Consider the following 24,704-nt stretch of genomic DNA (forward strand, 5'->3'; position numbering starts at 1 on the left):
TTTCCAAGGTCAGACTTCTGAGGAAAGGGGAAGGACTGATAGTGTAAGCCCCGAATGAAAATAGAAGCAGTGAACTCAGAGTGATTACTATATGATAGTGCTGGGCATTATGCTGACTTGAGTCATGTAGCTTAATCCTGGTAATAGCCTTCAGTGATTGCTGTTGGTCATGTAACAGTTATTCACTGTCCAATCCACCACTGCTACAGAGTATCAACAACTATGTACCAGGTGCTATTCTTGGGTAAGGATCCACACTTGCTCTCATAGAGTTTACTTTCTAGTAGGTTCCATTTTGCACGTACCAGGTTCCAGTACTAGTTCAGTATCTCTTCCTCAAGATAAGTATATTCTAAGTTGAATGCAATAATATCTTCACTTAGGAGGGAAATAGAAACAGAAAAACCATATATTTGCTGAAGGTCACACATTGGAGCCAAGATTCAAATCCAGTCTCTCTGACCATGAAGCTCCCACTTTTGAGCACTATTGCCTTCCAATGGAATAGACCTTTCATACAGCCTTGTTCATAGATTAAATAATGGCTTACATGTAAATGGACTGTTCTTTGAAACACTTACAGATGCTATCATAATTACTCTAATAAAATAATTTTGTCATTGTAATATCTCAATCAAAGGATAAAAGGGCATCTACATCCATAAAGGAACATGACATTTTTTGATGATTAGTGGAAAACACTGAGCTAATTTTTTTTTAACTGTGGTGAAAACACACATATACACACACACAAAACTTACCACCTTAACATTTTTAAGACTCCAAAACAGTAGCAGAAAACATTGATCTAATTCTTCATTCAATAATTCAAGTAAGCCTGCTAGATACCCATCAAGCTTCACATTATGCATGAGAGATGCTCATGACAGAGGAAAAGGGGAGAGAACCTTTTCTTCCCATCACTCTTTGTAAATACTAGTGATGATAGCTTTTGTTTATAAACCTACCTGTTCCAGAAACTCGGCATTGAAAACGGGCTGGTCTTCCCTCGGAAGTGAAGGTGTCCTGAAGTGGGGCGATAATGGCAGGAGGATAAACTGGCATTTCCTGATCAGGAGACACAACTTCTGGAACTAAACAAAAAGACCAAAGGATTTGTCATGATTAATTCACCATACAGACCTCACAGAAGGGAGCATGCAGATTTATCTTCATTTATTTTGCAAATGGAGCGCTTTCAAAGTTGGGTAGAATCTTTTATGAGATCCAGATTGTAATTTAAATGCACTGGGAGAGCCCGGGAGCTGGCTGGCAGGCTTCAGTTGAAGCTGGGGAGTAGCAGCATTCTTACCTTCCACTGAAAGAGAAGCTGAGGTCGTGGCAACTCCGTAGTCATTCTTGGCTTCACAGGTATAGACAGCAGCGTCCTCTGGGAAAGCTTCAATGAGCAAAAGCATGTACTCCTGCCCATCATGAAGAAATTTGCATTTGAAGCCAGTGGAAAGCAGCTGTTCCTCCTTGTACCAGGAAATTTTGGGCTGTGGTCTGCCAGATATCACAGCACAGAAGCGGGCAGGCTTGCCAGACTGCACAGTGACCGGCTGGAGCTCTTGCAGAATTTGGGGCGGTTCTGGAGCTGGAAGAAAAGGACAGAAACAGCCTGTGAAGAAGTGTAAAGACATACAGGACTTTACACTCATTTGTTGCCAGAAGCAAAACTTTGGAATTGTGATATCTTTACTTGCCTCAGAATATTAGAACATTATTTATTCTAAGCAGGAATTTTGCCCTCAAGTAGAGGGAATAGCTTTAGAAGATTTATTTTATTTTATTTTATTTTATTTTTTATAATATGGGGTAGAGGGTGTTGCTGAGAATGCTGTATCTCAGTATAACATGATTACTTTAGTTTCTTGATGGGGCATAGCACTGAATACCTAAAGTAATCCTAGAATAACTTTCATGTGCTACTTATTTTTAAAAGTCTTTTGGAACCAGGTGCAATAGCACATGCCTATAATCCCAACTACTTGGGAGGCTGAGGCAGAAGGATCACAAGTTCAAGACCAGCTTCGGCAACTTAGGAGGACCCTGTCTCAAAAAATAAAAAGGGGCTAGGGGTATAGCTCAGTGATAAAGCACCCCTAAGTTCAATCCCCAGTATCTATCAATCAATCTATCAATCAATCAAATAAAAGTCATGTGGTGAGGCAGCTCATCCCATTCAGGTTTATTTATTTTGCAAAGATTTGTGTATATATCATTGTCATTTCATTAAAAATAGGTGCCAGTGAAATGTAATCAGTAGGTATTGAAAGAATGAATGAATACTATTTCAGATCTAGTTAAATTCAATTAAGTGTTATGTTAATTAAGGCTTATTCTCAGTGTTGAATGAGCAAGGGAACCTGGGAAGTTCCTATAACCCAGAAAAAGGGAGAGAGGACTTTTACGAGGCTGGTTTCTGACACTACTATAGAAGAGAACTTTACTTCATGCCTCAGTTTCTCCACCACTAATACAGAGGTAAAAACTGGATACTATGATCAGTTGGTCTTCTAAGAGCCCAGGAAATGTTGGTAAATGGTTCATTTTGTGAATCTTGAGTGTTCCTGTGTCTGTCTCATGGATATTGTGTTCAAGATAGAGTCCTGGATGGGGACAGGAGAGAGGTTCTATTTTTCTTTGGGTATCTAGGTTAGCCTTGGATCTAGACCAGTCTCAAATTTAGCACTAAGGATTCTAATGAGGAAAGCAGAAGTTTAATGGCACCCTCCTGAGGACTGACTGCTCTTGGGTTCCTCGGGGGTGTTTGGTAGCACATGGAACTCCAGCTTCTGGTCTTTGTGCTCATGGGTAAGAAGGACCTAGCTGCACAGTACCTGTGGCTCTAGGCCCTCCCTCCACAGTCTCAAAGCGAATCTTAGGATTCTCCCAGATTCTTCACACTAGAGGCTGGAAATGTCCCTATCACCTGTATAATATTGCTATTGGTATGTAAGTACTTGGGACAGAGAACTAAAACAGCATCTAGAAACACATTTGGGCTATATAATAATTGATAACACAGTGCATGTTCAACAGTGTTGATCAGTCAAATGACTATATGGCCTTTAGGTGCTTCCTGGAAATGACCTCTCAATAATACTTTTAACAGCTACCCTCCCCTTCTCAGAGGTATAGTGTGAAAATAAATGTATCTGCATTCATATAAATACCATGGATTCTTTAGAAATTTCCCAGGAACTACCAGATCTTCAGTTACTTAAAAGAGAGGATTACTCCAGATGGATCCACAAAATTGGTTAAATCTCTCCTACATACCATTGACATAAAGAGTCACAGAACTTCGGTTCCTTCCTGCCACAAAGGTGTATTCGCCCGCATCACTCAGTCTGGTCTCAGAGATAAACATGCGGTGGATTCTTCTCTCCACCACATATTGGTGTCGTTCTTGGATTTGGAAATTAATTTCAATGCCATCTTTATACCAACGGGCATCTACATCATCTTCATTGACCTCAAACTCAACTACAGCACGCTGTTTCTCAATGACCTGTTGAGAGAGTAACAAAAATAAAACTGATCTAGTTTTCTCTTATTTCTAAAACTGTTCATTTGAAGAACATACAAAATTTATACATTATAAGTTGGCTGATTATGTAATACTCTAATTTTTCATGCCTAGTCTTTGGCAAATATTATCCAAACTTCTTTTATAGAGAATCATGTTTATACCTGCACTAATAAGGGAAGCTGCCCAGGGAGACAATCATTTCATCTTTAAATGTTTGCTTCTTAATTGATAATAACAAAAGTAATGACATATTACATTGGGGGCTTTCAATTATTTATAGAGCTCTTTGAAGTCATTATTCAACTTGATTTCATATCATATGAACAATAACTTGGCACGCTAGGTCAGAGTTATTATCTTTGCTTTAAAACTTAAAAAAAAAAAAAAAGGTTTGGAATTGGAAAATAAAGGATGGGAGACATTCAGGTGATCTCAATCTTCATTGAAAGCTTTTTTCACTATGGCCTAAGGTCTTTGGATGAGCAATATGATGAAGTTGAACTCAAAAGGTATTTCTCTAAACACATTCCCTCCATTACATCACTTGGGAAGACTGGTACCCATGAGGAACAGCTCTGCAAACACAGTAGAGGGCAAAGATGTCTGCTCAGCATCCTTGTGAGGAGTCTGGCACTGCTCAGTCTGAGATTCCTCACAGGAAGAGTTCTCAGTCACTAAGTCCTTGCACACCTGCCTCTCCCTGGATAGAAACCCAAGAATATGCTACCTCGTTTTAAATTTCCTTAATTCTAATTGATGTCTGAACATCATAATTTAAATTTTAGTTCTTTTCTGGTTGGTGTTGCTCAGCAAGTGGCCACTTGTTACAGTGAGGTTTCTACAGATGCTTTAATTACTTAGACAGCTGCTAAGGACACTCGTATTCCCCAAGTGAGTAGAAACTGTGACTAAATCAGTGTTAGCATAAGAATCTAAACCAGCAGGAATGAGCTGATTTTAATCTTTAAAAGACTGTGGCTAGAAAATTTATATATCAAAAAGAAGGAAAGAAAGAAATAAAGAAAGAAAGAAAGAAAGAAAGAAAATTTAGAAGTCAAAAATTAAAATATAAAACTATGGATTAGGCACTATTGATGATTTCTCAAAAAATTCAGCTTGTAGACAATACCTGAACCTCCTTTTTAATACTTCGGATGCGAACATCCCTGCCCTCTACAAAGAGGTTAGCAGTGGACATATTGCCTCCTGCTACCACCGTGTACTGGCCCGCGTCAGACATCCGTGTAGATGGGATCAGAAGGCGGTGAACATATTTCTCCTTTTGAATCTTTATCCTATGGAAGAAATGGAAATTGGAGCTTAACGTATGTGATTCAAAAGAAACAGAATCACTGGGATACAGCAAGACAAAATGACTAACCTCTCTGCAATCTGCAGTTCTTGACCATCTTTCATCCACTGTACAGTAATGTCAGGTTCAGAGACTTCACATTCAAACATTGCTCTCTTTTTCTCAAGAACTTTAATGTCCTTAATGTGTTTCCTGAACTCTATATGACGAGCTGAAAAGAGCATGTAAAAAGTTAACATTTTAACAGTTTTACTGATATATAATCACATACTATACAATTTGCTCACATGGAGTATACAATTAAATGACTGCCAGTGTATTCAGATTCAGAGTTGTGCAACCATTGCCATAATTTTAGAACATTTCACTTCCCCAGACTCTTCCCACTGTCTTAGCCATCACTCCAGACTCTTCCCCCTCTCTCCTTAGGCAACCACCAACCTAACTCTTAATAGATTTGGGTATTCCAGACATTTCATATAAATGGAATTATACAATATATGGTCCTTTGTGGCTGACTTCTTTCACATGGTGTAAATTTTTCAACGTTTATCCACATTGTAGCATACATCAGTTCATTGGTGACTAATATCCCACTGTATGGACATACCACCTTTTATTTATCTCTTCATCAGCTGATGGACTAACATTTTACATGGTATGTTTTATATTTTTTCTATTGCTATGACATTTATGAAACCATACCTTCCACATAAAGTGTGGCTGTTGATGTAGCTTTTCCAGCCACAAATGTGTAGTCAGCAGCATCTCCAAAGTGAACATTCCTGATGTTCAGTGAGTGTGTGAGCTTTTTGGTTCTCATCTGGCACCTGTCAGTTGATTTGATTTCCACACCGTTCTTTAACCATTTGTAAGAGATGCCTTCATAGTTTACCGTCACCTCAAAGGTAATGGTGTCCTTTTCTTCAGCATTGATGTCCTTCAGCATGGACGTAATCATGATTGCTGCAAAGGGGGAAAGGGAAAACACCCAAAGAAACTTCATGTAAATACGATGTGTGTGGTCACAGGTGAAGCATGAAAACTTGATATGCTAGTGTTACATCTGTTGAACTGATTACAATTCAGAGAGAGGAGATTTGATGTCTTCCTTGAAGCCCTGTACAGGACAGTGCCAACTGTGAGAGGAGCAGAAAGATGAAGTGATAGACAATGAAGCATCTTTCTGGGTAGCTTTTCAATGCTACTATAATTGGGAAATTTTATCCAGTGGGAATGCTAGCACCTAACAGTATGAACACACACTAGATGTTTCAGTCAAGTATTTTTTTTTTTTTGAGTAGAATATATGCTGGAGAAGGAAAAGTATAGGATATGGAATAATAATGAGTCCACTGAATGTATGTGTTTGTGTGTATATATATTTTTTTGTTTTGTTTTGTTTTTGTTTTTGAACTTACGAGTCACTGTCAGGGTGGCACTGACTTGGTCATTGCCACAGACAAACGTGTATTCTGCTGAATCCTCTGTGCTGGTATTCATGATGATCAGCTGGTGGAGTTTTCCCTGCACAACTATCTTGAACTTTTCACTCATCTCAATTTCCACACCATTCTTTAGCCACATGGAAGGGACATTGAAGTGGGACACCTCACATTCAAAGGAGGCAGTTTTGGTCTCAGGTACCTCAATATTTTTCATGGTTTTTGTGATGTGTAAGGCTAGGGAAAATCAGAGAGCACTTCAGTTAATATATTTTATTTTAAAACTAAATGAAACAAAACAAGTGGTAGGTAGGAATCAGAGCAATGGGGCCACCTAAATACTTACTCTCCACAAACAACTTTGCCTTGCACTCTAGTTGCCCTACTACAGCTGTATATTCCCCGGCATCTGAGGGGGCAATGTTTTGCAGCATCAGTTTGTGGACCTTCCTCTCTGAGACCAGTCTGTGCTTGTCACTTGGCTTAATCTCCACATTCTTATGGAACCATTTTACTGGAACCGTGTCATGGGAAACACTGACTTCAAAGGCAACAGTGGTATTTTCCAAGGCAGTCACATCCTTTGGTTTTTTAATGATCTTGACAGCTAATTAAGATAGAGAAATTTAGTAATATGGTTAACTTAATGGTAATCATGAATTACCTCCTTGTAAACTGTTTCTAAGTCAACTTACTCTCAACGTGTAGCCTGGCACTGGCTCCTAGCCTTCCAAGCTTGAAGCCATAAACAGACTCATCCACGATGGCACAGTTTTTAATTCTCAGAGAGTAAATTGTTCCTTTGACTGAGATATCATACTTGTCATTGGATTCCAGCACAACCCCATTTTTGATCCACTGGACACCCTTGACGTTAGGGTGTGTAAGCTCGACGGTAAAAACAGCATCCTGTGTCTCCGTCACGGTGAGATTCTTCAGAGTCTTCTTAATTTTGACAGCTGAAGATGAATCGATGATTGGTTTAGAAAATATTGATGAACAGTAAGGAAAATAAGTTCTGAACAAGATGATTGTCTAGTTGTCTTACAAAACAATGGTTATAAAAATTTTGCAGTTATGCAGTGCCTCATTCTAAAAGACACCTTGAGATTATTCAGGGAAATGTGGGATTCAGTTGGACCTGACATTTTGCAATGTTTTTCTATATTTGAAATATAGACTTTGCATAACCATATACTAATAGCTTATTGACTGGAGAAGGATGAAAGAGGAATGGAGAATCAGCATCTGATTTAATTATTTCATAGAGCCTATGAAATAGCTTCATCTCATCACATAAACACATTTGATATGGCTCAGAAGTTCAGAGAATTTATAATGATTTTATGAAACAAAGATTCTTGTCATCCAAAATGGTTATACCAGTTGACTTTTAAAATAACAGTTAAGAAAGTATAATATGATTTGGAAAAGATAACTTTGTTATTATATCACTGACCTTCAACTTTGAGTTTGGCAGATGTTTGGGAGGTGGCCACCTTATAGGTGTATTCTCCAATGTCATCTAACTTGGTGGCAGCAATAATAAGTCTCCTTTTGTGACCATCTGATTCACTTCTGATGATGTTACTGAGAGGCAGGTGTTTGCCATCCCTCAACCATTCACCCTCAGAATCAGGGTTGGCAACTTCACATTCAAACACAGCTTCCTGGGATTCAGCTACAGTCTGATCTGTGAGTGGCTTGGAGATGGCCCCCCCTTTGGAACAAGAGAAGTACATGTGTGAGTCCTTTAAAGTGTTTATAGAATAAAGAAATGTTTGCACAATTAAACATCAAATTTTAAAACGTGATTTTTAACACTGTGAAACATCTAATAAGATTATTTTTGCCCATATTTAGAAGGTACCACACAAATTCCTTATGATACATATGCATGACTAATAACCAGGGAATATACTGGAATCAAAACAATTTTGCAAAGGAAAAACAACTGAAAGAAATACAGGATTCTGAAAATCGTAATGCACAGCACACAACGTGGATGACCTTAACTTCATTCCTTCTTCAAAACATTGTATTTGGTCTTATAAAGAATATTTCTTGGCAATATGACTGATATTTGGTTGGAAAAATTTTGCTAAACAAGATGTCCAAGTTATTAATGTTTTTATAAGATTGAGGACTCCTGTATACTAAAAATACAAATGTCATCTCTCCCAAAAAGTTTCTCCCACTGCCTCCATTCCCCAAATCAGCTGGAAGAAATAACTGATTTAACAATTTGGTTGCTTACATAGCTGATGTGTTCCTCTCTAAAATTTTGAATTCCTCAGGAAAAAATATCATAACTAATTCATTCTCATGTACTGTGCTTTTAAAAGTACCTGGCCTATGGTAGGCACTTTAAAAATGTTGAGTGCAATCACCAAAGAGCTCACAGGTTTTTCCTTATTTTCACACACTTTTTAAAAACATGCTTTTTACATTAAACATATCAAAATGCAGAACCTGAGATTTTGTTGTATTGTACTTTTATGGTCAAATTTCTGAGGAAATCTTATAATGTAAAAAAGCAGAAACTATGAAACTTTCATACCAAAATAAGACACACTTTAACTTGTTCATGTACCAAATGGCATGGACTACACAATTTAATCTGAATGTAGTATCTTAATTCCTCTATGCTTAAATTGTAATGAATCAAAAAAATTAATAAGAATTTCTAGTTTTTGTTGACAACTGGTTTATGCATTTGATCTTTCATTTTAAACGAAAGATCTCTGATAAATGGGACTGGTCTCATTCCTACTTCATGCCATGAGAGAGACACAGATATGCAGAAGGCAAAGTATTTAAAATGCATTCATTAGGTGCAGAAAAAGTATTAAGGAAACAAGGGAAATGAAGTTTAAACTTTCCTTCACGGTAGGAAAGTTTAAATAAAGCTCAATTCAGTAAACCTTTATTAATTGTTGGTCATGTGGAGTACAGAGAAGAGAAAGAAGCAATTCCAGATTTAAGGGGTTTATCCTTATGTGTGGGAAGAGAAAACAAGGAATAAGACAAGTATTTGACAAGGATCATGCAAGTGACACTCATAAAATGATCCTAGGGTTGAAGGAGAAAGAGATCCTATCCCAGAGAGGAGACCGAAGAGGGTTTTGCCAAGGAGACGACATGCGAGGCAGGCCCTGGTGAACGTTTGGCATTTAGGCTGGTAGGGGTAGTGTTCCGGGTACTGTTGTTCTAGAGATCTATGTGAGCAGAGGCATAGAAGTGGGAAATGGATGGGAATTTGGGGAGAATTTGGCAACCATTTCTTAAAAAAAAACAGACTGTTCTGCATAAGATATTAAGTCAAACAAAAAGTGTACCAACCTGCCACTGTCAGTTTTCCAGATGTCATATTCTCTCCAGCATAAAATGTATATTCTCCTTCATCATCTTTCATCATATTTAGAACTGTCAATTTATATATTTTCCCATGAGCTTCAATTTTATATTTAGAACTGGGTTTGATTTCCTTGTCCTTAAAATTCCACAAGACATCAATTCCTGAGTGGGACAGCTCAACCTCCAAGACCACATTTTGAGTTTCTGTACAGGTAAGGTCATGAAGACCTCTGATAATTTTAATTTCTGGGGAAAAATAAAATAACAATTTGGTTATTATCTTAGTGGGAGAGTAGAAGGCTTAAAATAATGACTGAATGGAATAATCCTCACTTTCCACAGAGAGATTACAGCTGGTTTCAACTCTGCCAACCATCAGCTTGTAAGGTCCTTCATCTGAAGCATGAGTTCGGTTAATCACAAGTCGCTGCTTTGTGCCTTTGACAATGGCTTGTACACGGTCATCAGGCTTGATTTGTTCATCATTTACATACCACTTAACAGAAGTGACATCGGGGACGGAGACCTTACATTCGAGCACAGCCTTGGTACCCTCAATCACATTGACGTCTTTTAGAGGTGTTATCACATCAACACCTGCAAAAGCAGACACCAGTCGAAGAATTATGAATAGAATTTTGTTTAAAATGTCTGCTCATTAAAGTTCTTTTTCTCACTTGCTAATGTAAACATAAAACTAATGCTGAGGTGTAGCCCAGCAGGCCCTGGGTTCAATCTCTAGCATTGCAAGAATGAAATGATATGCAAAACTATATAAGTAACACTTACTATAGACTGAGACATGCCCACTGGTGGAGAGTCCAAGAGAAGGAATGATGAAGGAGTAGTTTCCAGCATCCTCCTTGGTCATGTCTTCAATGAGCAGCATGTGGGACTGTTTGTCAATCACAATATGAACCCGGTCGCTGTGCTGCACTTCTTGGCCATCCTTCATCCAGACGCCCTCCACGTTTTCTAAGGAGACTTTAACTTCAAGTTGGACAATGTCACCCTCGCAGACTTTTTGATCACTAAGTCCTTGTAGAATAGCAATGGGGCGGGCTGTAAAATATGGTAAGAAAAAGAATGTTATGAGCATTTTGTTTGATCAACTATCATGAATTTGCTGCTGGCTGACAGGAGTGGGAAGACTTACGTTTCATCTTGAGGTTACAAGTTGTCTTTTTCCCATCCACAACAAAGCTGTATTCTCCCTGATCCTCTTTGGTTACATCTTTGACTGTGAGGTTCTGACGTCCTCGGCGAGATGTGATTGTGTATTTGCCATTGGACTTAAGCTCCACACCATTATGATACCATTTGCCTTCTATATTTTCAGGGGACACGATACACTCTAACTCTCCTGAAAATGATTCTGGAACTTCTATGTCCTGAAGTTCTTTCACAAACTCAACAACTGCACCTGAAGTATAAGATAAGAGTAAAACTCTCAGGAGAGTTCTGCATCTCAACTTAGGATAGAGACAATGCCTTGTTTAGCTTTCATCTCTCTTATACTATCAGGAATATTCCTAAAACATGCCAGGCTGAAAATTTTTCAACAAAAGGAGTTATTTTAATTGCATATTATTTTTGAAAGCAGAGTTATATTTCAATGGAATTTTTAAAAGTGAGACATCAAAATAATATTGCTGTAAAAAAAAGCCCAAGTCATCAATGTTCTTAATAGGGATATAAATTCATGATTATTCCTAAGAAGCTTATGGCGGATTCTCAAAGAATTATTTTCACAAAAGTAAAATTGCATCACTAATTTTATCACAAACTAAAGGTGACTTTACAAATTAAGTAAACAATGACATCATTATTTTCTACCTTCAACAATAAGTTTTGCTGTTGTTCTGACATTTTCATCTTCCACAAGAACACAGCTGTAGTCTTCAGCATCAGAGGAGTCAATGGTGAGTACAGAGAGGAAGTGGACCTTTCTGTCAGAGTGCATCCTGTATTTATCTCCTGCATGAACCTCCACACCATCTTTATACCATTTCACTTTGACAAATGGCTCTGAAGTTTCACATTCAAAGGTTGCCATGGTGTCCTTTTCCTTAGCAACAACATCTTGTAATTCTTGTGTGAAAGTGATCAATTGCTTGGCTACAAGGGGGTAGAAAAAAAGCACATTATGTTAAATTTACAATTTGAGCAATTGGAAAAGAAAATTTTAAAACCATGCTGTTGGATATTCATGGATGTATAGAGACAGGTCCATTAAATGAAATACTTTCCAATTACCTTGGACAAGTAAGAAGGCGTGACTTGAGGTTTCTCCGGCTATATTGATGGCTTTTACCATGATGCTGGCTGAGTCCTCAGCAGTCACATCTCTTATGACTAATTCACAAACATTGTCCTCTGGCCAGTACCAGTAGATTCGGTCAGATCGCTCGATTTTCACGCCATTTTTGTACCATTCACATTCAGGGTCTGGTTTCCCTACAACTCTGACCCTGAAGTGTGCATCAGATCCTTGACCTACTGTTTGACTCTGGATTCTTTCAAAGATTTTGGGTGCCTCCATACTAGGACTAAGTTCAATTTTATCAGGTTTAAATGTTGGAATAGTGATTTTGCCTTCTTCAGCAAGGGCTTTCTTCTCCTCTTCAGTTAGCTCTTTGGTCCAGTGGAGAAGTTCATCTTTTGTCTTCTTCAGGAGTTCTTCATAGGATTCGTCCTTCTTCCTAGACTTGAGCTCCACGGCTGTGATAGCTTCATAATATCCCTCCTCTGTCCTGCGTTTGAATTTACTGCGCAGCTCTTCTGACTCTTCAGACACTTTTTCATGGGTGATTCTTTCTGCCCTTTTCAACCTCACAATTTCCTTGGTTTCACTGGTATCGACGGGTCGATCTACCTTTTGTACTTCAAACTGAAGTTTTCCAGGTTCATGGACATGAAACTCCGGCTTTGGCTCAGGAGCTCTCCTGAGGACAGACCTGAAATCTTCCCGCTGTTGGATCTCAAGTTTGACTTTATGCTCTATCACACCTTCAGGATTTTCTGCAGTGACCTTGACTTCACCGGTATCATATGACTTACAGTCCACTATGTCCAGATAATGAATGCCATCATAGCGAACTCTGAACCGTTTGCTTTTGCGAATGAGCTGTCCGTTGAGGTACCAGTTGACCTTGGGCTGAGGGTAGCCTGTTACTCGGCAGCGGAATCTAGCTGTCTCCCCTTCAAGCACTCTTACTGGCTCTGGGAACAAGACAATATCTGGCTTTTGCTTCTCCTTTTGATCTGTTGTTACACCTGTAAGTGCACCTTCATGAGCCATTCTCTCTAATTCCTCAATTCTCTGCAAGCCTTTCCTCCCCTCAGGCAACTGAGATTCTTCCACAAGGCTTTTCTCATCTTTAACGATAAGGGTAGCAGATGTGTGATCTGTTCCATATTTGTTAGTGGCTCTGCAAGTAATGACACCACTGTCTCTATTATATGCAACTCCATAATCCAGGCTGCAGTACCCAAATTCATTGATCATGCGGAGCCTGTTGGCTGCTTCCAGGGGCTTTCCGTCATGGAGCCACTCCACTACCATTGTTGGGTCACCAATTGGTGTTAGTCTGCATTCAAAATGAGCAGGTCCAAAGCGCTTAAGTCTTAAGGAAGTGAGTTTTTTCTTAAAAAATGGTTTCTGTTGTTTCTCTTTGTCATAGAGGTCACCCTCTTCCCACTGTTCTTGACCATATCGCAGATGGAGGGGCTCCAGTTCTGGGGCTGCGATCTCCTTTGCTCTGTATGTCCCACGTGGGATGATTAATTTTCTCTCTGGTTCAGGCTCTGCAAACTCAACTTCAACATTTACTTTGCACCTTGTGGTGTCTCGGCCAGCCTTATTAATAGCAGTTGCAGTATACCAGGCAGAGTCTTGGCTGACAGTGGAATCAATTTTAAGGGCAGCTTCTCCCTTGGTGCCTTCGATCCTATAAAAAGTAGAGAAAAGTCATCAATATAGAAGTAGTATTGCTTCCTTGGTTATTGGACTTGTATAATAAGCTTAGTTGTAGTACTTTCAAACAGACTTGCCTGATTCTTGGGTATTTATGAGGTACAATGATGTCACTGTTTTTCAACCATACAATGTCAGGGTTGGGGTTACCGGTAGCTCTGACTTTCATTTCAAGCCGGGAACCTTCCTTTATATTGACATTTTTCAGTTTTTCCACAAATGCTGGTTTTACCTGATGCTCCACAGCTGAAAGAGGAAGGTCACGATTTAGAATGAGTAGGACTGAAATACCTGTTTACAACTCAAGATATGAGGTGATTTCTTTGCTTTTATTTTATTGTACCTTCCACAGTTAAAATCACTGAAACTGAAGACTTCCCTGCCCTATTTTGGGCAATCACAGTCCATTCCCCAGAATCACTGGGCGTTGCAGGAACAATAATCAGTGATTGGGTACCATCTTCTTTAATGACTACTTTGTGGGTATAGTCATTGACAACTTGCTGGCCTATTAAAAAATAAGTAAAAATGAAAACAGATTTAAAATAAATTTTTGAAGTTTTTGGACACACACACACTAGCTTTTTGTGTGTTTAATGATTCACGAACAAAACTAATCATACTTACCATTATGAAACCAGAATGTTTCTGGCATGGGTCTACCCACAACCTTTAAGTCAAATCTGGCAGTTTGTCCTTCTAAACACTTGAAGGAAGCCGGTTTTAACACAAAGACTGGCTTATACAGTCTCTCAAGTTGTGACTCATCTGTTTCCTCCAGTCTGCGTCCTGGGGACATTCTTGCAGGGGACATCCGTGCAGGGGACATCCTTGCAGGAGACATGCGTATAGGAGACCTGCTCACTGAACGTGGAGAGACAGATCTGAAAAACCAAGGCAAAGCAGAATATTTTCATGAAGCATTTAGAAAACTCAGCAAAACAATAAATACCTTTCTGTCTTATTTGTTAATGTCATTTTAACATTCCCTTATTGTGTATTTTAGAAAGTACTCATTGGGATCCAAAATATTATTATTACCACCCTCCAAACTATGTTTTTTTTCCTGTAGTCTTATTCCTAGTCAACACATGTAGGTACTCAGGCTCAACATCTTGAAACTATCTTTAAGTACTGTCTTTTCCTCACTACCTAGATTTAATTAGTCAATATACCTTCTTGGTTCAACCACGAAGACATTGGCTAAATAAACTAATGAATAAATTTATGGGAAAAGAAAAATATACCAATTTATCTAAAGGAGGAAAATAGAAATTACATTTAGAAACCAAACCAAACCATATTTACATATTGTAGCCAGATGAGGCTGGATTTAGAATTCTGGCACTGCCACTAACAAGTTGGATGAACTAAGGTAATTTTCAAAGGTTCCCAAAGTCTCAGTGTTCCCATTCACAAGAAAGCACTAATGCCTATGTTGTCAGGTTATTGCATAAATTAAAGATAACACCTATGAAGATCATGTGTTAAATAAATAAGAGCTCCTGTGATATTAGGTATAGCACTAGGAAAATGAATAGCATGTTACACTAGTAAAATTCTTTGTTCATCTCAAATAGGTGCAAGAAACAAGAACTCTAGGCAGTTGTCAGTATTTGCCAATGGTACAGTTCTGTGCTGTCTCAGCAATTTGCTACTGGGATGTTTTGTGTTTTAAAACAATTTACACAGTAAGCAACTCAAACTGCTACAAGTCTCACCTGATTCTGCTCATGGGTTCTGGTGTGGGTATGTAAGTTGGAGCTGTAAGTGGTGCAGCAGGCTCTACATACAACTTTCCTGAGCAAATTGCATTTCCTTTAATATTGCTGGCAAATGCAGTATAGATTCCTTCATCTTCTGGAAGAACAACAGGTATACGCAGACTAGCTCTGCCATCTTGTAGAAAGTCCATTTGGTATCTCTCTCCATGTTTGATCCGCTTGCCATCTTTGTACCATGCAATCTGCCAAGAACATCGAGCATATGTTAATGAAATTTGGATAAAATAGTTATAATGTAACATATTTGTATCATTATTGTGGCATGGAGATTTGATAAGTGTTTACCTTGGGTAATGGATATCCAGACATCTTGCAATGAAAAGTGACGCCCATCCCCTCAAGAATTCTATAATTCTTGATTCTTAAATCAAATCCTGATTCAATGGCTTCTGATTCAGAAATATCAACTGCCATCTTTTCTTCTCCATCTTCTTCAAGAAGTTCTTCTAATGTAGTTTTTATTATTCTGTATTCAATTTCTTTAATGAGTCTCTCTTCAAAAGAAGAAATATGGAATTCCTGTGCAGTAAAAAGATGATGGTAGGTTAGAAAGATGTATCCTCACTGATAGAAATTCTTTAAAGGTGTGTATTAGTTTCTGAGTTAAGGAATGATTGAAGTTTTTAACTGGCAAAAAGAATCCAGAAAACTCTTGTTATTTTTGGTTTGGTTATGAATCTGTAAAAAAGTCATCTTTTCCAGTGAATGTTGTGGCATTGTGGGTAAAATGGTATTCCTAGTATGGGTTACATATGGGATGTTCTTCAAACAGATGGAGGGGTCTCGGCAATAATGGACTTACTTGTACTAATATTTATCTTTTCCTGAACCCCATATCTAAAGTCATGTTTTCTTGCATATATGCAATCCCAATTTTTCAAGTTCCAGGAGCAATATGTCACAAAGATTAAGGAAATTCATAAATAGTGAATTTATACCTATAAATTGTTGTCAAACCCTGCTCTCATCACTTGAAAGTAAAAATATCAAACTAAAAAGTGTATTGAGGGAGAAAAGCATAATTTATGAGATAGTTTAAAATACTGTTACTGTTTTACTCACCTGGTCTTCTATAAATGTTCTGACCATTACAGTATCTTTGGCCATTTTCTTCCTAATCAAGGCCTGTTCTTTTTCATATTCTTTTTCATAATCAGAGTATGCAAATCCAGGTGCTATTTCTCCAACTTTGGGTTCCTGAACAAATGCAGTCATTTGTGTCTGGTAAAGCATTTCTTGCTGGGACTTCATCAGTGACTCATAATCAGCTAGGAGTTAAGAACATAAGTTAATTTTTGATGTTCTTATAAACATGCATTAATGCACTATTCATTTAGTCAAGCCTAAATGAGAGAAAGTTTGAAAATGAAAAGTCAGTTTTCCAAGTTTGTATTATCATATTGTTCAAATATTAAATTGAATTTTAAAACCAAACTAGTCAAACTATTATAAAAAGAGAATATAGTAGCTGTCAGTCCTTTGAGATCTGATCTAGAGGTTTTCCTGATTTGTTGTGTGGCTTTTAGTAATCCATTTGCTGTGTAACTTTTAGTAATTCATTTTCCTTCCTGATTCTTGTGTTTTAGCTAAATAGGGATAACAAAGTAACTTCCTCTAAGGGATGTGGAGCAGATCAAATAAGACAGAGTGTGAGATGGTCTACTGTGAATGTGAATAGCTAGTAGAGATAGTGGTGACCTACAGATATTTTGGGTTTGGCATGAATGTTACTACTTTCTTTTTCTTAAAATTATGAACATTAAAAATCCTGATTTCTAGTTTTAAAAATATTGGCAACTCTAGCAACATTGAACTTGGTATGTGCTTGTCTGGAATCTACACATGGCAGATGGGAGCTATGGCTCCTTGATGCAAGGCATGTTCTCCAGTTTGCCATCCTCTTCATTGAGCTACTGGAAGGGGCCTGGATCTAGAATCCCTGCATCGCAAGAGTGGGGGATAGAAGCTATCTTTCAACAAATGGAACTACTGACAGAACCCCAGAAGTTCAACCTTAGAATAACTTTTGAGACTATCTGATCTAAAACACTTGCTCTCAGCTGAGGCCAACAGAAGGGGAAAGTCCCAGGATTAGGATACTGCAACAGGGCACAGCTGCTTCACTGCATTTCAGTTCTTACCAGGCACATGGGAACTACTTGGAGATGCACTTACCTTCTTCAAGTAAGGAAGCAGATGCAGAAGTTTCTCCATGCTTATTACGAATAACAATAGTGTATTCCCCAGCATCATCAGCGAAGGTCATAGAAATCACCAGTTTGCATTCACCAGTTTGTTTGTTGTAACTTACTTTGTATCTTTATGGAAATGAATAAACAAGAAAACCAGTTTTAAACAACCATTCTGAGAGTAAAAAAATTGGACTTGTTTATAAATGGATCTGTGATATAAAATTCAATCATCGTAAATGTGATTAAACGCTACCATACAATATAATTATAAAATTGCTGAAAACTGAGGAAAACACATGGATATGAGTAATGAGGGATAAGAAAGTTAAAAATTTAATTCTTTAAAATTTTATTTTAAAGAATATTTGGATAGATCTTTATCTTAAAAATATTCAAATATTCTTTAAAATAACACTGTATATGGAAATAAGTGGTTTTAGCATTTGTTTGAGAAAATGATGAGGTCATTTAAACAACAGTTATTTTCTCTGTGTTCATTATTTCACTTGAAGATCAAATGAATAATAGCAAAAATAATTTTTTCATATATTTTAGTATTAAGTCTCTGAAACACTATATTTAAGAAGACACATTTTTAAGTTATCAAGTTGCCCTTTTTTGACTTAAAGGAAACTGCAGAGAATTTAGAACTAGATTTTATATTCAATTGCAGAAAATTCATTAGCATGTATTTTCACACATAGCAAGTTTTTTTCTTCATTACATTACCCCTTTTTTCATCTTTTAACTTAATTGTTATATGTTTTTATTGAAAGTTATCTTGAATCCATTCTGGAAAGGGGGCAATGTGTGTGTGTGTGTGTGTGTGTGTGTGTGTGTGTGTGTGTATAAAATGTTCTATTTCACTAGCACTATCAATGACTTAAACTAGAATACATCTCCCATCCACTTTAGTCACAAAGTTTTATTTCTCAATAAAATTCTGTATAAAATGTGAAGACACCTCAGAACAACAATGAAAGCTCTGTAGTCAAAGATTCTATGGGCAGGAGTTAGTGGGCTAAATAAATTCTACTTCTCTCTAGGCTTCACGTACATATCAAATGACCACAGTAAACTCTGTCATACAGCTGTCAAAATACCTGTATCCAGTCGTTAGAGGAACACCAGCTTTTTTCCAGTAGACATGGGGCTTTGGGTTGCCACCAATCTGGCACTCAAACACGACGCTCCCACCTTCCACCAGTTTCTGGACCACTGGTTTTGTAATGAAGAAAGGTGCAGCAGGTTCTCCAGGCCCTGCTTGTTCCTCTGTGATGCTGGTATCAGTCATTACCACATCTCTTGACTCAACAAAGCTGAAAGAGAATTCGCTTTGCATTAGCTTCTGGTTTGCAACTGGCCAATACTAAAAGGACAAAATGTCAAAACTGTACCAAAACGACAGCTAATTATCAAAAGAACGTTTTGTTTTTTACCGTTTCTCTTCTGTGGTGAATTTCTCAGTTACGGCTGTCGTTTCCTTTTCAAACTCTTCTGAAACTAGAAGAAAACAAAAATTTGTCACTGAAGTGAGTTGTTTAGTCTGCTCCATTAGTGACTCCTGCTTAGCAATGACAGTAAGTGGACCCCATAATCTATCCCCTAATTCCAAACAGGGCACCATTATGAGATGCACAGAAACCATATTGTGGAACGGCATGCCTGCTGAGAGCTGTGACCCCTGTGTTAGGACTGTGGAGGACATCCACTAACCCTGCACTGCTAGGTAGCAGGATGTGCTGACAGTTCCAGCCTCATTGACAGCACTGCAAGTGAATCGCCCGCTGTCTTCTGCAAAGGCTTCACGAATCATCAAGCGAGCAATTCCACTCTGGAAGGTTATCTGGAAATCTATGGAACTTTCGATTTGGTAGTCTTCTCTGTACCATGTCACTTTGGGGGATGGGTATCCAGAGATGTGACACTCCAAGGTGACAGATTCACCTTCTATGACAGTCACATTTTTTAAACCCTGAAAAAAGAAATCAAGATATATGTGCATATTCATTATTCATCTCTACCTATTATAACAAATGTGGCATTTGAACTTGCACAATTTAATTGTCACAATATGGCTTTTTAATCAGAATTCCAGAAATATTAGTAAAGGACTTCCCTTGAAAGTTGGAATATTCCCAATTAGAAATTAACGCTAGAAATTTCCAACTCCCTGTAGTGGGACTATATTACTATCATGTCATCTGGGAAACTCTGTGCCTTCTGTTATTCTCACATATTTAATCCTTACTAAGCTGGAAGGCACATCAGCAAAAATGGCCTTTTCAACAAAGTTTTGCCACATTACCCCTGATGGGAACTAGTCTCTCCATGAACTCTCCTTCTGTTGAAGTTCTTATCACTTTCAATGTTTCACTATGCTTGTTTATGAACATTGTCTCTGATGGCAAGGAAGATTTCAAAGAGGACTATATTGGTCTTTATATCTCTAGAACTCCTGAAATAAAGTCTTACACATATTTAATCTGATGAATATGTGAATGGCAGTTGCCCTACAGAATTTCCCTTTTCCTCACCAAATAGAGTATGGCATGAAGATTAGCATTTGCAAACTCACAAATGCCATCTTCCTAGAATTTTAAGAAACTGATCATTGCAATCAATAATATATTCATGTATTAAAGTAGTATGACCAAATACGAAAAGGGTCCACCACAATAAACTTATTTACTCACCGAGACTAGAGTTGGGGGAGTAACAGGTATCTCAACAGGTGCAGGTACTCTTGCTGTTTCTGTTACCTACAATTTTTACAAAGGATGTTACAAAATGTCCAAGAAATTGGGGGAAATCTCATAAACCTTTAGCACATGGAAAATTATGAAACTTTTTTTGAGAAAAGGGTCTCTGACCCATACAATGTTCAATAAAATTATGTTTAGAGCATAGTAAAGGAAGAAAGCAAGACCCTGGCTAGCTGTTCTGCAGTGGCAGATACACAAGAATGGATCGAGCTACAGCTTGCCACACAGTGACCAACCTTGGCTTCGCGCCCGTGCAGTACTTCCAAGCGTTCTTCACGGACAGCAGTGCCAGTGATGCTCACCCCTACTTCTTTCTTCACTTCAATGCCAGCTTGACTCTTGTAAGTATCTGGCGTGTCAGCAAAGGGAAACTGTGGTGAAGGGGTGGGCTCCGCCCTTACTCTAGCCTCTGCGGGCTTCACAGTGGGAGCCTTCACCGATTTGGTGATCTTCTGAGCAGAAGATGTGGCTGACAACTCTTTTTGTAAGGTGGCAATAGCGCTACCGGCTATTGATGCCTAAATGGAAAGGGAGTCAGAAAACAAAGTCACTTAACTGTCATTCAAGTCATCCCTCAGAAGTGCTTCTCCACCAATATTCCTGTTTAATACAGGACAGTTATTAACCTCCTCAGTGTATTAACTCTGTTGTCCATTTTTAATGTTCTGTCCCCCTTACAGAGAAAGGCCAATGGTAAAGCTTTTTGCCATTCCTGTTAGTTTATAAAATAGATGTAAAAATTTTTTTTAAAAGAGTTATATTAAGAACTCCTTATTTTTATCTCTGTTATCATGAAAGGACCAAGGATCTTCAAAAGGCTTAATAATGAATTTTTTTACTTAATCATCTCAATGAATGATACATTTGAAAATATTAGTGGCAAAGTCAAAATTAAGAAATAATTAAAATATTTGGTAAATTCTAAGAACCACTTTGAAAGTGTACATTTGGGTTTCAGTCATAAATCTATGTGACAGGTGAAAATGGAGACATTCAGAAAAGTATTTAAAAGGCTTTCTTACTGTTTCTGTTCTGCTGCTGTCTACATTATTCTGTTTCAATAATAATTTGAGACAATCCCAAATAAAGGCATTTTATATTCCTTACAATTCTTTGAAGGTATAGAAGATTTCAGTATGTTTTTAGAATAAGAACAATAGTAACTAATACTGAAGATTATTACGTGCTGTCAAATTGATAAAATTTTTGCATGTATTTTACTTGTATTTTTACTTTCCCCTGATGTCAGAGTTAATAAGGAATAGGAGACTAATCCAAGGCTGTTTGATTTCACAAGCCAACTCACTTACAATACCACCTCTCCAATTTGCTATGTTAAATATATGAATATATGATTTCTTAATGTCTGTATCTATTATTAAAACACATTCACAGTTATGCTGAAATGTCTTGCAGCTTAAGAAAAACTACACTATATAATGCTTTACCATTTACAAAGTCATTAGAACAACAGCTATCAAAACAACTGAGTTTGAGCTCTCCCTGAAATGAGAAACAGAAAAACCTGCATGGTTTCAGCTCCTCACAGGTGTAAGATAACCACCTGCTACTTCAGGGTCACCCTGCTCTGCCAACTTCAGAAACTTAACCGAGGGGCATCTGAGTCACCACGAATGGAAACAGATGTTGTCAAAAACGGACATGCAATGGCCTATAATAAAGATGCTCTACAGTTACATTAGGTATGTATTATCTTTGAAGTTAACCATTTTTAAAAAATCATGCTCTGTAACTTCTTACCTCATATCCATGTTCTGTCTTAGGGACAGAAATTTTTGAAACAGTAAAGTGAGGGCTTGCTGTGCGGGGGCGTTTATCCACATGGACTAATCTTTCAGTTGTTAGATCTGTAGTTTTCTTGATCTGCAGTAAAATGAAACTCATTGATACCACAGTTCAACAGATGACCACAGCAGTTAAGGTTGCTTTCCCAAGAATAGGGTGAAAACCCAGCAGGGAGTGACTCACCTGTGATGATATGTGCATTCCCATTTGATCAGTAGTTTTGATATGAGTCTCAGAAGGAGCCTGAATCACCACAGGCTTGACTGCTTTAGGGACAACGTGGGGTTCGGAGGCTGGACGCTGGGGATGCTCAGGTACCTTTGTGGTGGAAACATGTTCCTTATATCCATATTCCAAAGTAGTCTGCTGAGCATAGGTTTCTTCTAGATGCCCGGGCTCTCTGGGTTCTCTCACACGAGCTTGGTCGACGGCAGCAACAACTGTCGCTACGGCTTCAGCCTTTTTCCCAACACCCACCTGGGGACAAGGTTTCCAGAATTAATGCACAGTAATGTCAAGTCCAGCTGGAACATCTCCTCCCAGACACATCTTCCTGGGGACAGCTCCTCCTAGATATTCAGAGCAAATGCCTAAAGGCATGATAGGTAGATGGCATGGGTGTTATATAAGAATGTTAATGTGTCCAGATATGTAACTCTGAAATACACCTAGGAACTTAATAGTTCATTGATTATTATATTGTACAGACATCTATTGAGATATGCTGTCTATATATCTGCTTAATTATACTAGACATTAAAACACTTAGGCACAAGATAGGACAACAAGTATGTGTATAAAAATCATAAAGTGATTTTGGCTTTTCTGCTAATTCATCTAGGCAGTCAATTGGCAATTGGGAAATCAGAACTTCAGAGCTGGTTATGTTCATTATTTTTATCATCTTGTCGATCATTTAGTCTGGTGTTGACACGGTGACAGTGATGATAAAAGTACATTCAAATACTGTCATCATCCCATCCAGAAAAATCAATTGCTACAGAGGTATAGGGTTGCATGCAAATCTGAGATAACATGAAAGCTCATGAACACAGAGTGAGCATGTGAATTTACTTATGATTCACTAGGGATAAAATTTGTTTAATCTATTAGAAAAACATCACTCTTAAAACACATGAATGAAAACATTGTGATTAAAATGAAAGTGTTATCATGTTTGCATTCAAGAGAACAACTTTCACACTGAAGTCCAATTTACTTTCAATTTTGCTGAGAGTTAAAGCAAAGAAGGAACAGAAATATTATTTTCTCATTTCTATGAATCTGATTAACATAAGTGGGAACACAATTTGCAAAGGAATTTCTTTTAAAGAAAGCAAATCAGTTGATGTGACATGGATATCATGATTCTATGTAATGCTTGCAAATAGAATACTTAAAAATCAAATTGCCATGTCCATCCAGTGTACTTTAAAAATAAGGCTGTAATATTTTATTAATATTCAGTTTTCTTAGTGGCTATGAATAGTTTCTAGTATGCACCTGTAATGTGTTTCAAGCATGCTACATGTATATCTTTAAAAGTTATTCTTGGAGCCATTTGAAATATAAATGGGGCCTTTTAAAGATGGAATTGGGCCTTTTGTGATCATAGGCTTCCTCCAGTGTTTTCTTCCAGGAAGCCACAAAAATCTAATCTACCTTGAAGGATTGCAGGGACTATCTTCATCTCAGATTGCTTTTTAGAAGAAACTGTAAAATATACATGAGGCTTGGGTGAGTTAATTTTGTTTATTTGAAAAAAATCTAGGCAACTGGTTGACTTTAATTTTATAGATGTTTTAAAATGTTCACCTTTGACAAATAACCCTAATATAAACATATAACTTGGCTTGCTGAGAGATTGCATTTGTGCTATCTCATTTGCACCTTTTGACTAGTAGTCCATGGTACAAGGTAATCAGAGTAAGTTTTAGTTTTATTTTAAAAATGACAAGAGTCAGGTTCAAAGAAATTATTATTTGACTTAAAAATTCAACTGAAATATATAAATCTTATTTTTAATTTAATACTTATGCCAAAAAATCCTAATTATGGTAAGATATTTTAGCTTGCAGAAGCATATGTGCATTTTTTTCTTGAATTAATGTACATTAAATCCATACACATATGCTGTTTAGTGGACAACTACAAATTAGTGTTCTATGCTGGTAAGTTGCTTTTACTTCTTAGTAGACTAGAATATTCTTTACATTTTTAGAACTCAGATAAACAGAAAAATGAATCGGATTAGGAGACCGCAATTTGCAGTTAAATGCTGAGAATTATTTTAGGAGACATAAAGAAAATGTTTAGTCTGGCCCTTCACAACTAGAAAAGCCAACTGTTCCATTGGAGGACTTGGACTGAATCTAATCATCTCTAATATTTTGTTGATCAGTAAAGCAATTAAATGGAACACTAGGAGCACAGTGACACAGGATGGATGAAAAGTTATGAGAGCTGATGATGAAATGGGATGAAACAGTGTTTTCACCTCCACAGCATCAGTTTTCATCTCCTCTTGGA

General features: G+C 37.6%; 1 protein-coding gene across 1 annotated transcript in view; it reads right to left on the reverse strand.

Annotated features, from left to right (window-relative positions):
• Positions 1-24,704, reverse strand: part of Ttn (titin) — a 265,315-nt gene that overhangs the window by 222,352 nt on the left and 18,259 nt on the right. Inside the window, 30 exon segments of the mRNA XM_047544703.1 lie at positions 969-1,094; positions 1,313-1,597; positions 3,286-3,517; positions 4,668-4,833; positions 4,920-5,061; positions 5,556-5,816; positions 6,272-6,532; positions 6,642-6,902; positions 6,991-7,254; positions 7,755-8,015; positions 9,638-9,898; positions 9,986-10,249; positions 10,442-10,714; positions 10,809-11,075; positions 11,489-11,770; positions 11,909-13,602; positions 13,706-13,874; positions 13,972-14,136; positions 14,256-14,512; positions 15,350-15,594; positions 15,698-15,931; positions 16,475-16,680; positions 17,588-17,730; positions 18,708-18,923; positions 19,044-19,107; positions 19,321-19,579; positions 20,301-20,366; positions 20,606-20,887; positions 22,131-22,253; positions 22,359-22,652. Coding sequence (XP_047400659.1) covers positions 969-1,094; positions 1,313-1,597; positions 3,286-3,517; positions 4,668-4,833; positions 4,920-5,061; positions 5,556-5,816; positions 6,272-6,532; positions 6,642-6,902; positions 6,991-7,254; positions 7,755-8,015; positions 9,638-9,898; positions 9,986-10,249; positions 10,442-10,714; positions 10,809-11,075; positions 11,489-11,770; positions 11,909-13,602; positions 13,706-13,874; positions 13,972-14,136; positions 14,256-14,512; positions 15,350-15,594; positions 15,698-15,931; positions 16,475-16,680; positions 17,588-17,730; positions 18,708-18,923; positions 19,044-19,107; positions 19,321-19,579; positions 20,301-20,366; positions 20,606-20,887; positions 22,131-22,253; positions 22,359-22,652 — 8,023 coding nt within the window.

This window comes from Sciurus carolinensis, chromosome 3 (genome assembly GCF_902686445.1).
Source record: "Sciurus carolinensis chromosome 3, mSciCar1.2, whole genome shotgun sequence".
Lineage (NCBI taxonomy): Eukaryota > Metazoa > Chordata > Mammalia > Rodentia > Sciuridae > Sciurus > Sciurus carolinensis.